This window comes from Lynx canadensis, chromosome D1 (assembly GCF_007474595.2).
Source record: "Lynx canadensis isolate LIC74 chromosome D1, mLynCan4.pri.v2, whole genome shotgun sequence".
NCBI lineage: Eukaryota > Metazoa > Chordata > Mammalia > Carnivora > Felidae > Lynx > Lynx canadensis.
In genome coordinates this window covers 1690418-1704581 of record NC_044312.2, presented here as the reverse complement: position 1 = coordinate 1704581, position 14164 = coordinate 1690418, and the positions used below count along the sequence as shown (strand labels likewise).

The following is a 14164-nucleotide window of genomic DNA, read 5'->3' as shown; positions in this document are numbered from 1 at the left end:
ACCGTAAGCAAGTGATTGCACTGCTCTGTGTCTACTTTGCTCATCTGTTAAACGATGACAGGATTGTGAGGATGTTGAAAATATCTACCGAGGGGATCTGTTTTCAAATTCTTCATAATGCTTTCAACAGCGAGTCCCCAATAAATGCAAACTATTCTAACTGTTGGCACCATGTGCCACTGAGACCTTACAAGGGTTGCGAAGAGCAGGGAAGGAAAGAAGGAAGAGCAACGCATGCATATACTTTGAGAGCAGTCTTTCTTTCGTTCCCCACAAAATACCACTGAGGCTGCGTAAACAACATAGGGACTGTCGGGAGGTGGGCTTCCGAGCTGCTGTTTCTTCCGCTTGCCCGCATACTTGGCCCCCACTTCCCACTCCGGAATAGAGAAGCGGGAGGGATGGAGGACGAAGGATGGGAAGTGGGGGGAGACAGAGACAAAGAAACACTGCAGTTGGAAAATTCAGGCATCGACTATGGTGTCAGGTGAATGCTTTGATGGAAATCATAGTGCAAACTTCCCACCTGTCTGTCTGCCTCTCTGTCTTGGGTAAACCGTTAGCCTCTCCACACCTCGCTTTCCACTTGTCTAGGCTGCTGTGATGATAACATGAGATAATGTGTGTACAGTATTTAATATGATGTTTGGCATGTAACACGCCCTCCAATAGATGTGTGAGATTAAAAAGAAACCTTAGGTTCCTTCACTGAACTCGCTACTAGTGGTTCTCATTTCTCATCTGTAAAAAGAATTTAATAATACCCGTCTCTCAGGGTTGGTATGATAATCGCATAATTCATGTTGACTCACATGATAAGTCATACTCATAAGATACTCATAAGATAACTTGTAAGATAATTCATGTACACCTGAAAACAAGATTATGCTCTATGTTAACTAACTGGAATTTAAATAAACACTTAAAAAAATAAATGAGATAATCCACTTAAAACGTTTTGTAAATGCGGTGCCTGGGTGGCTCAGTCAGTTTAGCGTCCGACTTCAGCTCAGTTAAAGCGCCTGACTTCAGCTAAAACCCATGATCTTACAGTTCATGGGTGCGAGCCCTGCATCGGGCTCTGTGCTGACAGCTCAGAGCCTGAAGCCTGCTTCAGAGTATGTGTGTGTGTGTGTGTGTGTGTGTGTGTGTGTGTGTGTGTGTCGCTCTCTCTGCCCCTCCCCTGCTTATACTCTGTCTCTGTCTCAAAAATAAATAAACATTAAAATTTTTTAAGTGTTTTGTAAACTAAAATGATAATAAAACATTAATGTGTACTATAACCTTCTCTGAATATGAAAGTTACTTTCCTAAAAGTTTTGGATTCCTTTATTTAAACAGAAATGAGTGGGTTAAAAAAAGAAAAGCAAGAAACATCATTACAATTTTTAGTTTAAAAATGTAAGATTTTTTTCCCCCAAATGTGACAATATTATCTGTACCATGCCGATTATTATTTTCCATTAGGAGTTCATGTGATAGTTCAGAAATCCTGCTCAATAATCTATAATTCCCTTTAAATTGTCTCTATTTTTCACCATTTGCAGCAACGTGGATGGAAGTGGAAGGTTTTATGGTGAGTGAAATAAGTCAGAGAAGAACAGATATCATGTTTTCACTCATGTGGATCTTGAGAAGCTCAACAGATGAACATGGGGGAGGAGAAGGGAAAAAAATAGTTACAAACAGAGAGGGAGGGAGGTAAACCATAAGAGACTCTTAAATACAGAGAAGAGACTGAGGGTTGATTGGGGGGGGGGCGGAGAAGAAAATGGGTGATGGGCACTGAGGAGGGCACCCGTTGGGATGAGCACTAGGTGCCGTATGGAAGCCAATTTGACAATAAATTGTATTCATAAAAAGAATAAAAACATTGTCACTATTTTTCTTTTTTTGCATTCTATTATAATTGTGTCGTAAGCGTTTCCTATACTAGGTGACAAAGTCCTGGGAAGAAGGAATCAAGACTTCTATTTTATTTTATATTTAATTATTTTGAGAGCATGAGCAGAAACAGAGACTCCCAAGCAGGCTCCGTGCTATCTGTGCAGAGCCTGACGCAGGGCTCAAACTCAAGAAACCTCAAGATCATGACCTGAGCCAAAATCAAGAGTCAGACACAGAAGTGACCGAGCCGCCCCAGCACCCCATCCGAGGCCTTTAGACATCCACGCCCTTCGTTCTCAGTCAGTAGTTCATGCACACTTAATAAACATCTAACCCAGGGAACTACATGAACAATGCAAAATTTACCTCACCTCTTTCATCATCAGCTTGTCTACTCATAACCTCATTTTGTTCAACCAAAGAAAGTGTGTAACAGAAACTACGCATTTGGCACATAGTGGGCGCAAGCTGAATAATCAAAGGAAGGCAGGAGTCAGGTTTGGCCTGAATGCTGGGGACAGAAAGCGTAATAAGGCCTGGATCCTAATCTCCACGGACGTACAACCTAGGAGAAGAGGCAGACACACCAAATCGTCTGAATCAGTGTGACAGGTGCTATGATACGGCAACGTTCAAGATACACGCTATGAGAAAAGACAGAAGGAAGAAATGAGGCAAAAAGTCACGTAGAAAGTAGTGCTTTAGGTACGTCCTAACATGTTAAGTAGACGTTTTACGGGTAAACAAGGTCAGAGGGCATTCCAAGCAGAGGGAGTAACAGGACCAGTAAGTGCAGGAAACAGTGAGAGGATGGACGGGAAATAAAACTGAGGAGGTGGGCAGGGAGCAGATCATGGAGCATCTTATCCTTTATGCAAATGACTGTGGACTCTGCCCTGTGGGTGACAAGAAACCGTTAAGAGGTGTGAAACTCCGCGTGCACTGTATCGTAACTACACTTTAAAACCGAAAGGGTATAATAAAATAGAGAGGCATGAGAGCAGAAGGGGGGGCTCCACAGAGAAGCCCAGGTGAGTGGTGGGAGTCACAACTACGAGTGATGGCAAGAATGGAGAAGAGCTGAGGGTGACAGAGATTTCAAAGACGCATAAAAGCAAGAGAAACAGTTTGTATTCGAAACTCGTTTAAGCATCATACTGCATCACGTGACCAATCCCTAATTACTTTACAAATAAGACCTCCATGTACCATATTAGGGGGTCTTCAGTTTACTCCTCTTCATGCTCCCTGTGGGTACGCAGCACAGGACCCTGTACAATGGACACGCCAAACGTGTGAGTGCTGAGTGGATGATTTAACTAAGGATTAAAGGACTAATCAGAACAGGATAATTCTCTGATATCCTCTGGCCCAGGGATTTTACGGCAGATTCACAGAAATATCGACACTGAGTATGGATAGAGAGCACGTAAAAATATAAACAGAAATAACTCAGCAGGGAAAGAGTTCTCGAACCCCCAGCATACACGTGACATACCTTTAGTGTTGCTACGGCCCAGCTCCTCTCCTGGTCTATCCACGACGGGAGCTGCTCGCGGATTCGCTGCTGAGAGTCCTTCGGTAAGAGCAGTTGTTTTTGTTGGTATATGTGGTAACATTCAGACTTAGAAAAATTAACAATTGACTAAGCTAATTTTATGAACGCTATTTTGAAAAATTTGTTCTATACATTATTGTAACTTATTTTACAAGTCACCATTATAAAATTCCATATAACAAGGTACAGATAACCACTTACATAAATTTTGTACACATTCTCATGGTACATAATCTTTTAGAAAACTTAAGGGCATTTAATAAAAAACTGCCATAAATTTACATTATTTTTAACAGTGTCTTGCATTTCAGACATAATCTAGATTTTGCATTACACTTCGGGTATGTTAATTTGGAGACAAATATTATCCCCTGACATGTTCAAATAGAAAATTAGTAGAGAAGAAGCTAAACTTGCATGAAGTGATCAAGAATTAAAAAAAAAATTTTTTTACACTTCCAATTGTATGAGAATTTTCCTTGTTTTAATACAAAATTCTATTTTCTTAGGATTATAAAAGTGTTCTTGGAATAAAACATATACACTAAGAAACTAATATAGTTTCTTAGTATTTAATTAGTATTATTCTCATAAGAATATATGTCTTTATATAGACTACCTTTTATAGTAAGGTAGTAGAGGCAAGGACACATTCCTCTAATTAAAATATAATTTCAACAGTATTTTAAAATTCTTCTGGAGCAAACAGTATTTCATGAAGGCAAAGCTAGAACTATTTTCCCTAAGAGTGACATAAGTTTTTTTACTTACAGCTTTCCGCAGCATGTCTCCAACAACCACACCTGTAAACGTATCCCATTCCTAACGAATAAAAACAGAAATAATACAAAAAAATAGACAAATACTAACCAGGTCACAGAATTTTCTCAATTTCCCTATAAGATGGCTTACAATGCAGCTCTCTAAGGACATGGAAAAAAATAAAACTCATTTCACATCTCCTACTCCTGGTACAACATTACCATCGAGAATCTGTTTGTGTACCAACAACATAAAACATTTGTACAAAAACTGCTACAAACAACTGTACTGAAGGAAGAAGTACACCTACGTTGTGTGTGTGTGTGTGTATGTGTGTGTGTGTGTGTGTGTGTGTGTGTGCGCGCGCGTAGGTATATGGGTCTCAACATCTGAAAGTGTACATGTCACGTTCAATTATCATCTGTCACTACCCATTAATCTGTCCTATTACGTGTGAATTTTCACTAATAGAAAAGCGTAAGTTGCACCAAAAATTTAAAAATTGTCTATGCTGGGGAAAAATAGAGGAAAGTACATCCATTAACCCATCTTTTCCAACGGATTGGGAGAAGGCTGCCATCATTCATTTTTTTTTTTAAATTAATCCACAGAATCACAACCGACCCAGTGTGACGTCCTCTAGCCCTCCAAGAAAATCTCCGTCTTCACCCTGAGCCCTTCTCAATCAGATAGTAATAGGCACTAGCATATTATTGTTACACACTGGTCAGCAAATAAGGAAAAAACATATTAAGATTTGAGGGCAAAAAGAAAAAAACAAAATTATTTCCTGCCTCCACACTCCGTGACCACTCAATTCTTTCACTGAAAGTATAGTCAATAGGATAGGGATGATTACTATTCCTCTATGTGAGAGAAAAATGTTCTCCTCTCCCAATTCCTATTTATACTCCAAGAGGGAAAACTAGGACAGTAAGTCTTCTTACACAGTGTGGAACATATGATGCCGGTGAAACACGTTATACAGGAGGAAGGAACGGCATCAAATAAAAGGAGTCCAACAAATTCAGGAGAAAGAACACAAGTCCCCAGAGCGTGGGGAACAGTCTGCAGGAAGTAGCCAAATAAGGGGAATCCGGGACATAAACCAAGTCTGACCGAATGGAGTGAAAGGTTCCGAGGTCACAGGTGCACTGTCCACACACTGTCCCCGCTCCTCCCCACCCCCGGCCACTGTGCTCTCGCGGACAATAATGGCAGAGTAACAAAAAAATCACCTACGTATAATTTCCTTAAACACGAGCTCACCAGAGATGGATTAGTTATCTCTAACCTGAAGGAGGCTCAAGTTGGAATGAGTTCCATGGCAGACGAGAAAGAAAGTTACAAAGAAGATAAATTATAAATAAAATGATGAACAGAAAGCTTCAGGCTACGAGAAGCTACTGCAAAGTGCCCACCCTCTTGCTTCACCTGCTGACTCAGAGCAAGTCGGGGAGGGTAATAAATAATGTAGCCGTCTATCCACACTGTGTCACATTCCTATGCGCCTGCATGAGGACAAGAAGCGGACGTGGCTCAGAAAGGTGAGCGACTCGAGTTTCTTTCTCTGCCTCCCGTCACTTCAGAACGCTGGGCTCATCCAGAGGGGAGGACAAGCAGGAACCAGCGTTTTTAAATGTCTAACTTAGTTAAAACTTCATAGGTTGATACACAATTTCCAGACTAAAGTTATTTCTAATCTAACCGTGAACCTTACACACTCTACGTAACTCTTATATTTTCCTCCTTTATTTCCACTTACATTTTCTTGAAAAAGTTCCGGATGCATGCCCCGAACGAAGTGCAGCGCGAACATCAACTGGTCAGCCTGAAAAGAATAAGAAATGTTACCGCGCTGTTTCTACATTTGTGTGTTTGGAAAAGCACAGTCCTGACATTTCAGTTCAGTGTTCTATTTTTAAATTGCCCACTTTTATCAATAGAAGAAATGACTACTGAGATGGTACCTACACAGGGCACTTCTGAGTCAGGGGTGGGAAGGACACAGGAAGTACCCAACATTCTAGACAAAATGCTACAGATGAAGCGTCACGTACATCTCATCAAAAAAGGTTTATTTAACTAGCTGAAACCCAACTGTGAGGTCTGAATTGGTCACTATTAATAAGATCAACCTCCTGCATTAATAATCTTCAATGTGTCCTGTGTATGTTTACATGATCCAGAACATTCTATATGCCCGTGAATCAAAACATTTCATTTCTAGAAATTTATGCAAAGGGATGATAAATGTATTCATAGGATATTTACTGCAAGATTTTTTATTATAGAGGAAAAACTCCAACAACCTAAATGTTCCAAGGTGATCATAAATAATATTCAAATCAAAATATACAGCATAGCCCATATTGTGGAAGGAGGGGCAATATGTTTGTATAATCATATATGGACACATGTCCGCAAAAAGAATTGGAAAAATGACATCACCTTTTGTGAGTAATTTATTTTTACAACTACATGTCATTTTTGGTTCCTTCTTTTTTCTGACGTGTATATTATCAATTTTCTAAAGTAAGCTTAGCTCACTTCTGTTAAAAAAAAATCTACCCAAGCATCTTTCCCACCAGTTTATAATGTAAGCATTTAAAAACAATTTTTTTTAAATATTTATTTTTGAGAGAGAGAGAGAGAGAGCGAGAGAGCAAGCAGGGGAGGGGCAGAGAGAGGGAGACACAGAATCCGAAGCAGGCTCCAGGCTCTGAGCTGTCAGCACAGAGCCCGGCGCAGGGCTCGAACGCATGAACCGTGAGATTGTGACCTGAGCCGAAGGTGGGCACTCAACCGACTGAGCAACCCAAGCGCCCCTGTAACGTAAGCATTTTATAAACAGGGTCTCCTGCAGTATAATAATACTTTATATCTAATATGTGTATATGATTGTAAGTCTACAAGTAAGAGATAACTATAAAGACATGAAGATGCGGGGGCGCCTGGTGGCTCCGTCGGTTGTCAGCTGTGCTGGCCGCTCCGAGCCTGGAGCCTGCTTCCGATTCTGTGCCTCCCTCTCTCCCTGCCCCTCACCTGCTCATGCTCCGTCTCCGTCTCAAAAATAAATATTACAAAAAAAATTTAAAGACATGACGACGCAATAATATGCAGAAGATACATTTGTCACAAAAAGATGCTCTTATAAATCCTACCAGCAAGTGACATCCTCACCTGCAAGAGAATCACCCCTCTATTGGAAAGATTCAGTGCCTCGAATCATACAATATAAAAGCACAGTTTATTTCATAAAAGTACATGCTGTGTATGTATATGCAGCAAGTAGTCAGTAAATACCTATTAAGTGAATAAATAAAAAGCATGTGTTCACAACCATAACATAGCTAATGACTTAAAAAAATTTCTCCAAATAGAAAAACTTTGGGCAGATGGCCATCACTCAGATGATGGGAAAAGAGTTACAACCAACTAGCATGTGTAGGAAACAACAACATGTGACTTTAAAAATATAAAAAGCAAGACCTGTCATTTGGGGAGATGTGGAGTGTTCTTAGGTATGAGAAAGTAAGAATCCAGGTGTGGGGTTGGCTGACTGGGGACTGGCTGGATAAGCCGGCCACTAAGATGCTTATTTTATAAAATTAATGCATGTTTAAAATGATTATCACAGCATCCCTCATCGAAGGTAGGTAACGATTAAGATAAAAATAAGACAATACATGTACTACTTTGAAGGCTGTGTCACTTAATAACACACTTAATTCTCTACTCCAGAGATAGACACACACAAATTCACACCCAGTACTACTACCCTTACCCCGCCACTGCTTCCTCTGACCTGAGGAAGAAGAATGCGGTCTCTGTCTCTAGGGTTAGTACAAAGACGGCAGGGCCCTGGCACTCTAGGGTTCTCACATCAGGCGCTGGGTTCAGCGAGCTGACTGTTAATTCCATCACTGAGGCCAAACTCCAAAACACTGGCAAAGAATAGCCACATAACACAGAGTCAACAAACGGGTAGTGGCGTTCCCCTTCTCCCCGTGTTCTGGAGACAGAAGACTTCCCAGCCTGAGGGACGAGCACACAATCGTAGCTGAGCCTCTCCCATCGCATCCCCCACAGATAACGGCACGGGAACTACACCAGACTAACCCGGACCTTCATCGCCTTCCCAAACTGGAGGCGGCCGTTTCTGGCAGCTGGTTGACAGCTATACCAAGGAATCCTTTCAGCCCCAGGGATTTAAGAACAACGTTATAATAAAAAACAATTATGACTCGAGAACACACCTAAAAATACAATTTACTGAGAGACAAGAGGACACATTATTTCCAAATAAGCCGGGGTCAAATTAAGAATGTACAAATCAAGCTTATGGATTTTCTGAATATTTGCTTCAAACAATAACCAAAACAACAACAAAAAAACCCTGTCATCATCCAGAGTTGACAAATTACTTTGTACCTCTGACGTCCTTGATCTACACTGCTTTTCAGACCAAAAAATTTCAGTCTTTAATTTACTTATTTCCTGATTTCGAGAAAGAGCGAGCAAGTGAGCAGGTGAGCTGTGGAGAGGAGACAAAGGAGAGAGAGAGAGAAAGAGAGAGAGAGAGAGAGAGAGAGAGAATCTTAAGCAGGCTCCGCATTCAGCATGAAGCCCAACACGGGGTCAGTCCCACAACCCTGGGATCCTGACCTGAGCTGAAATCAAGAGTCAGAAACCAAGGGACTGCACCACCCAGGCGCCCCAATTTAGGTGTTTTAATTCAATGTCAACCCATCTCATTAGGCTTGGTTCTGTTAACAAAATTCTTTAATATCATGGGGATAGAAGCAAAATATCAACTGATCGTCGACACGAAGAAAAATCAGTAAGAGAAGGCAGAGGACTAGCGAGTATAAATCAGCCACATGGCATCCCATAAATTCCACCCTGGCATCACACACACCCCAGTGAATATGCAGGAAGGGTGAAACTGTTAGCACACGAGTAACATGGTAGAAGGGAGTCTTAAAGCCCACTTTAGGATGAGGTCAAGTGTTTCCAGACAGGATGATTTTGCTTGAACTGCACCCTGTTAGCCCTGAGTCTTCACGCATCAAGCAGAATGGGCTTAAATCCCAGTTCCAACACCCTCCACACAGGAATAACCTACAGCACGGGTGCTAGCTCTGCATCTTGGTCTCCTCCTTTAGAGAATAGGATTGTCGTAGGAAGTGAGTAACAACGTATGTGAGGTGCTTCCCCGGTGCCTGGAAACGTAAGGTGACACACAGTTGCTACCTGCTTTACAGTCACCTGATGCACTACATACTACTGTACCAGAAAGGAAATTTATCTTAAAAATCTTCTATAAACCTCCTGATTCTCAGAGACTGAGAAGCAGTAGCAAGAATAAGAAATCTATTCCTTTTATTTGTACTCGACACTATTCATCGCTTTCAAACAACTTCAAGGTAATGTGTAAAGTACCCGCTACCATATGAAGTCTTGCTTTAATCTAGCAAATACGTAGATAGCATAGCACCAAGCACAGGCAGGGGCACCTGGGGACTCAGTGGGTTCAGCACCCAACTCTTGATCTTGACTCAGGTCATGATCTCAGGGTTTGTAAGAATGGGCCCTGTGTTGGCTCTGCACAGCGTGGAGCCTGCCTGGGATTCTGTCTCTGTCTCTGTCTCTGTCTCTCCCTCTCCCTCTCCCTCCCTCCCTTCCTCCTTCTCTCTCTGTCTCTCTGTCTCTCTGTCTCTCCCTCTCCCTGTCTCTCCCCGTCTCTCTCTGTCTCGCTCTCCCTCTCCCCGTCTCTCTCTGTCTCGCTCTCCCTCTCCCTGTCTCTCTCTTCTCAAAATAAATAAACTTAAAAAAAAAAAAAAGAACCCAAGTACTCACAGTTGTGCTTGAGGTGGTAGGTCACACATTTTAGTTAACAATTCTATGCACATTCAACTCTACTTCCAGAAAATCTAAAGGGTTAGATATAATACTAAAAGTTTCAAAATCTTCTTAAGCAGAAGAATATGATTCAAATTCTCAGGGTTCATTTTAATAAAATGAAAGGCTATAAAATTTGTAAATATCAGAGAACTTCCACTTTTCTATTAAAAGACAACACATTTTGATAGGAAAAAAAAAAACCAGAATCCAAACTAAATGATTTGCAGGATAAATACAGTCAGGAGATGCCATTAATTTCCTTTTAAAATGTAATATCCATTTGCATTTGAGTCAGCTGGCAAATCCACTGGAGAGGAAGGCCAGGGGACCCGTCTTCGCTCACCGGCACCCTCCCTGCATGCCAGAGCTCCGGTACGCCATGCTTCCACGAGGACAGGGACACGGCAAGAGCACATGCTCTCCAAACCTCCTCTGTGCTCTCATCCCGTACATGAGAAAATCACTTCACAGCCCAACAGCAACTTCCCTTACTTTGTATCTGTTCCAAATGACACAGTGGGAGGAAGAAAGGATACGTCAAGGCACCAGCTTGTGCACAGTCCGACAGAACCGCAAGTGTTGGGGAACTGAATATGCTACTTACCTGATAACTGTCCAAAATACTTGGGTTACTGAAATAAATGCTCTGATCTCTTGGACAAAAAGAATGACATAGCCAATAGTCTGAACTGAAATTGCTAGACAGCCTTCTCCATTTGTTTTAGTTTATTACAGGCCTAAATTTTCTGCTACAAAACAAGTCAATCATTTTTTTGTTCCAGGTCAACTTGCTTTCACGTGGGTGTGATGTGAATACTAATAATCCCAGGCTCTGTTTCAAGGGTCTGGTGTTGCCACACCACTGTCGGCAACACAACAGCAACATCAGCATGAGGAAAAGGCAGTTTAATGTGAAGGTGGTTGCTAAAAATCCAAAAAGCTTTCACTAAATACGAAATCAGTTCCATCCTAAGTAAGATTATAATGCTAACTCTTCAAAAATGGACCTCATTCGTTTACAATTAATATGCTTTCTCATTGTTATTCACCACTGAAACTCCATGGAATGCTGAATTCATGTCGAATATATTTAATATTACTGACACAGAAATATGAACATTATAAAACATATTCCATCACCAATTAAAAACATATGTTAAGAATTATAGACGTTAGCTTTTAAAAAATGTTTTCAAGTGTTCACAATAGAAAAGTATGTCTCAAGATAGGCAATAAAAAATTCCAGCTGGGCACTAAAATGTTAAGGATGTGAAGCCTTACAAGCTCTCCCCTAGTGCAATAAAACTAAAAATAAGTTAGGCTTTAGCCTAACTTACACGTATTTTTAAAAGACAATGTGACTTAAAAGAAGTAACCCTAGCTAAACTTCACTTATACGTTACATCACTTTGGTACTCAACATTTACTGTATCTTCCCCTCCCTAATTACATTACAGAACACAGGACATAAAGATTTAAATCTCATCAGTAGATATAATGTATTACTAAAAATAAATAAGAATATATAAACTGAGGTGCAGATATATAGGTCAACAGTAAGAAATTCCCAATAAGCTACTATTTTTTGGAATGAGTAAGAAATTTTATATTATCTTTTGACTTAAACATTTTTCAGGAATAATATTTTATAGCCCATGTACTTCCATAAGGATTTTGGTGACACCTTGAAGTAAGTGTAGGTCCATAATACTTTCACAAAGTATTCACAATCACAAATCACATTTAGTGTAGAGGTTTTAAAAGAAAAGTGAAAAAGCACTAAATATATTACTAGAAGAAGAATCGAAATGAAACTCTGCAACCTTAATATATTCACTAGAAAATAAATATTAAAACTACATTAAAAAACTAATCATGAAAATTCACTAACACAGAAATCAAAAAATAAATCCAATGATTAAAAAAATATATATAAAACAATTACCATCAAGTAGATTTGTTCTGTAAAGCAAAGCCTATTCTTTAAAATACCAAGAAAACAAACAGATGGGGCAAATAAGGGAGGACGGTAAAAACAGACATTTAATAAAAATTCAGAGGAGGCAGGAAATATTTACAAACCGTAACTTGACAAAAAATAGAAAGACTGATAACATCCAGGGTTGAAAAGGATGCAAGGAAGGAGAGACCTCAATCCACCAAGACAGTAGCAGATAAACTAGGATGAGCCACATTACAGAATACACACGCTAAGAATAATGAGGTTAACATATTTATACTCATGGCAAGATCCTGAGGACCCGTCACATGAGAAGAGAGGCAACAGAAGAAAACACCTACCAAGGAAAACTGAAAACGTCAGCTAGGTGTACATGTGCACGTGAAGAGAAAGGACAGGGACCGTACGGAGCCAATCGAGCGTGGGACAGGCCAAGTCTAACGCAGCGACCGCAGGCAGGAGCGACCGAGCGTTTTCTCTATAGGTCCACCAAGTTGGAAACTCTTCAAGAAAATACGTTTCAGTTCGTGTACTAACAATTTTTAAGTATCATGTGAGCTAATATATCGTACACGTTAGAGACGTGAGATCAAGGATCGATGAAACTCTACTGCTGTGTCATCCTCAGACCTAGAACCCTAACATTTTAGTGACCAAACGGACTTTGACGTCATCTGCTTATAATTTGTCGTGTGTACAAGTTAAAACTCAGGGCCAAACAGGTGATTCTTTGAACGGCACCTAGAATACACATACACTGTACAGACACCTGAAGAGAAATCTCCACGGTTCTCATTAAGGAAAAACTCTGCAGAAATGCCCAGCTGTAACTCTCACCTTCCGGTAACAGCCCTTGGCATTTGAAAGATTTATTCAGTCTCCAGTAAAGATCATCAACATTATCACTCTAATCATAAAAATTACTATCCCTTTCTACAGAATGTAGTAACTAGATCTTTTTCAAGATTTTCTGAGAATGCTGTATAACTGTGCCATAACAACTCTATTTCTCTCACTTAATTGTCTTTACAAAGCCCTTCCCTCAACATATCTCAACCAATACCCAAAAACTGACACTTGAAAAAAAAACTTAAAGTAAAAAGCCTCTGTGTTTTCTACAACATTCATAATTTTCTAAAATATGTTTCATTTTCTATTCCTTGGGGCCCTTTTAATATGAAGACGTCTATGACATTCATGTCTCAGGATCAGGTTCCAGGAAGAGAAACCAAGTTTGCCCCCAAGCAATTTCAAGAGAGATTTCTGATTGCAACAGCTGTGTAGACACAGTGCCACACAACAGACCCCATGACAAACGTGGTCCAAAATGTCAGCAGTGCTGAGGCGGAGAGACCCGAGCTAGGAGATGACTCATCACAAGGTCCTGCGGCAGCTACGGGCTCGTTCAGAAGGAAGGGAGATAACTCTCCGCACTCGTCATTCTCCTACCACATCCCAGAAAGCCAGAAGACGCCCCACTTAGCAATGAATGTTACTCTGGGAAAATATCAGAAAGGCCGATTTCAATATGTTTCCAGTTGGGAAAGGATTCCACAATTTCACTGTAAGACTGTATTAAATACAAGTTCAGGTAGTATTTTATACATGAAAAAATAATATTTCTTACCTTAAACAGACAACGGCATATATATTCATAGACCATATGTTTTAATGAGCTGATAAGAGACTGGATTCTCCGTTCTGTACTTTCGGAATCCTGTAGATTACAATTTGAAAACTGAAAAACCATTAAAAAATTTATCAACAGTTAAATGATACCCCATAGTTTAATCACACTTTATAAAATGTTCCTCCAGACTCAAAGCTGATTCTAGAATAATTATCTTTGTCAATCAACTTAAGGGACTAAATAATACAGGGACTAAATAATTATTTCCAATAATACAGTATGAATTGAATTTGACCATACCACTCTGATACCTAATGGCATTAAAAGTACTGCTTTCGTAGGGGTTAAACCCATTTCATTACTCACATTATAATTATCAATCAAGTCCTGAAACAGTGTGACCACAATTTTCTCATCCTCAATATAAGAACCTAAATGATCTTAAACCATGGTCTTCGTG

The 14164-nt window shown here is 40.1% G+C and overlaps 1 protein-coding gene across 3 annotated transcripts in view; it reads right to left on the bottom strand.

Moving 5' to 3' along the window:
* The window catches only part of DYNC2H1 (dynein cytoplasmic 2 heavy chain 1), a 341058-nt gene that overhangs the window by 168189 nt on the left and 158705 nt on the right, over positions 1–14164 (bottom strand). For 2 of the 3 annotated variants that reach the window (XM_030333927.1, XM_030333929.1), the window contains exons 70-73: positions 13702–13812; positions 5973–6038; positions 4217–4267; positions 3386–3463 (exon numbers count right to left, since the gene is read on the bottom strand). In XM_030333927.1, coding sequence (XP_030189787.1) covers positions 3386–3463; positions 4217–4267; positions 5973–6038; positions 13702–13812 — 306 coding nt within the window. The remainder of the gene's footprint in view (positions 1–3385; positions 3464–4216; positions 4268–5972; positions 6039–13701; positions 13813–14164) is intronic. The other variant, XM_030333928.1, reaches the window with a different exon arrangement.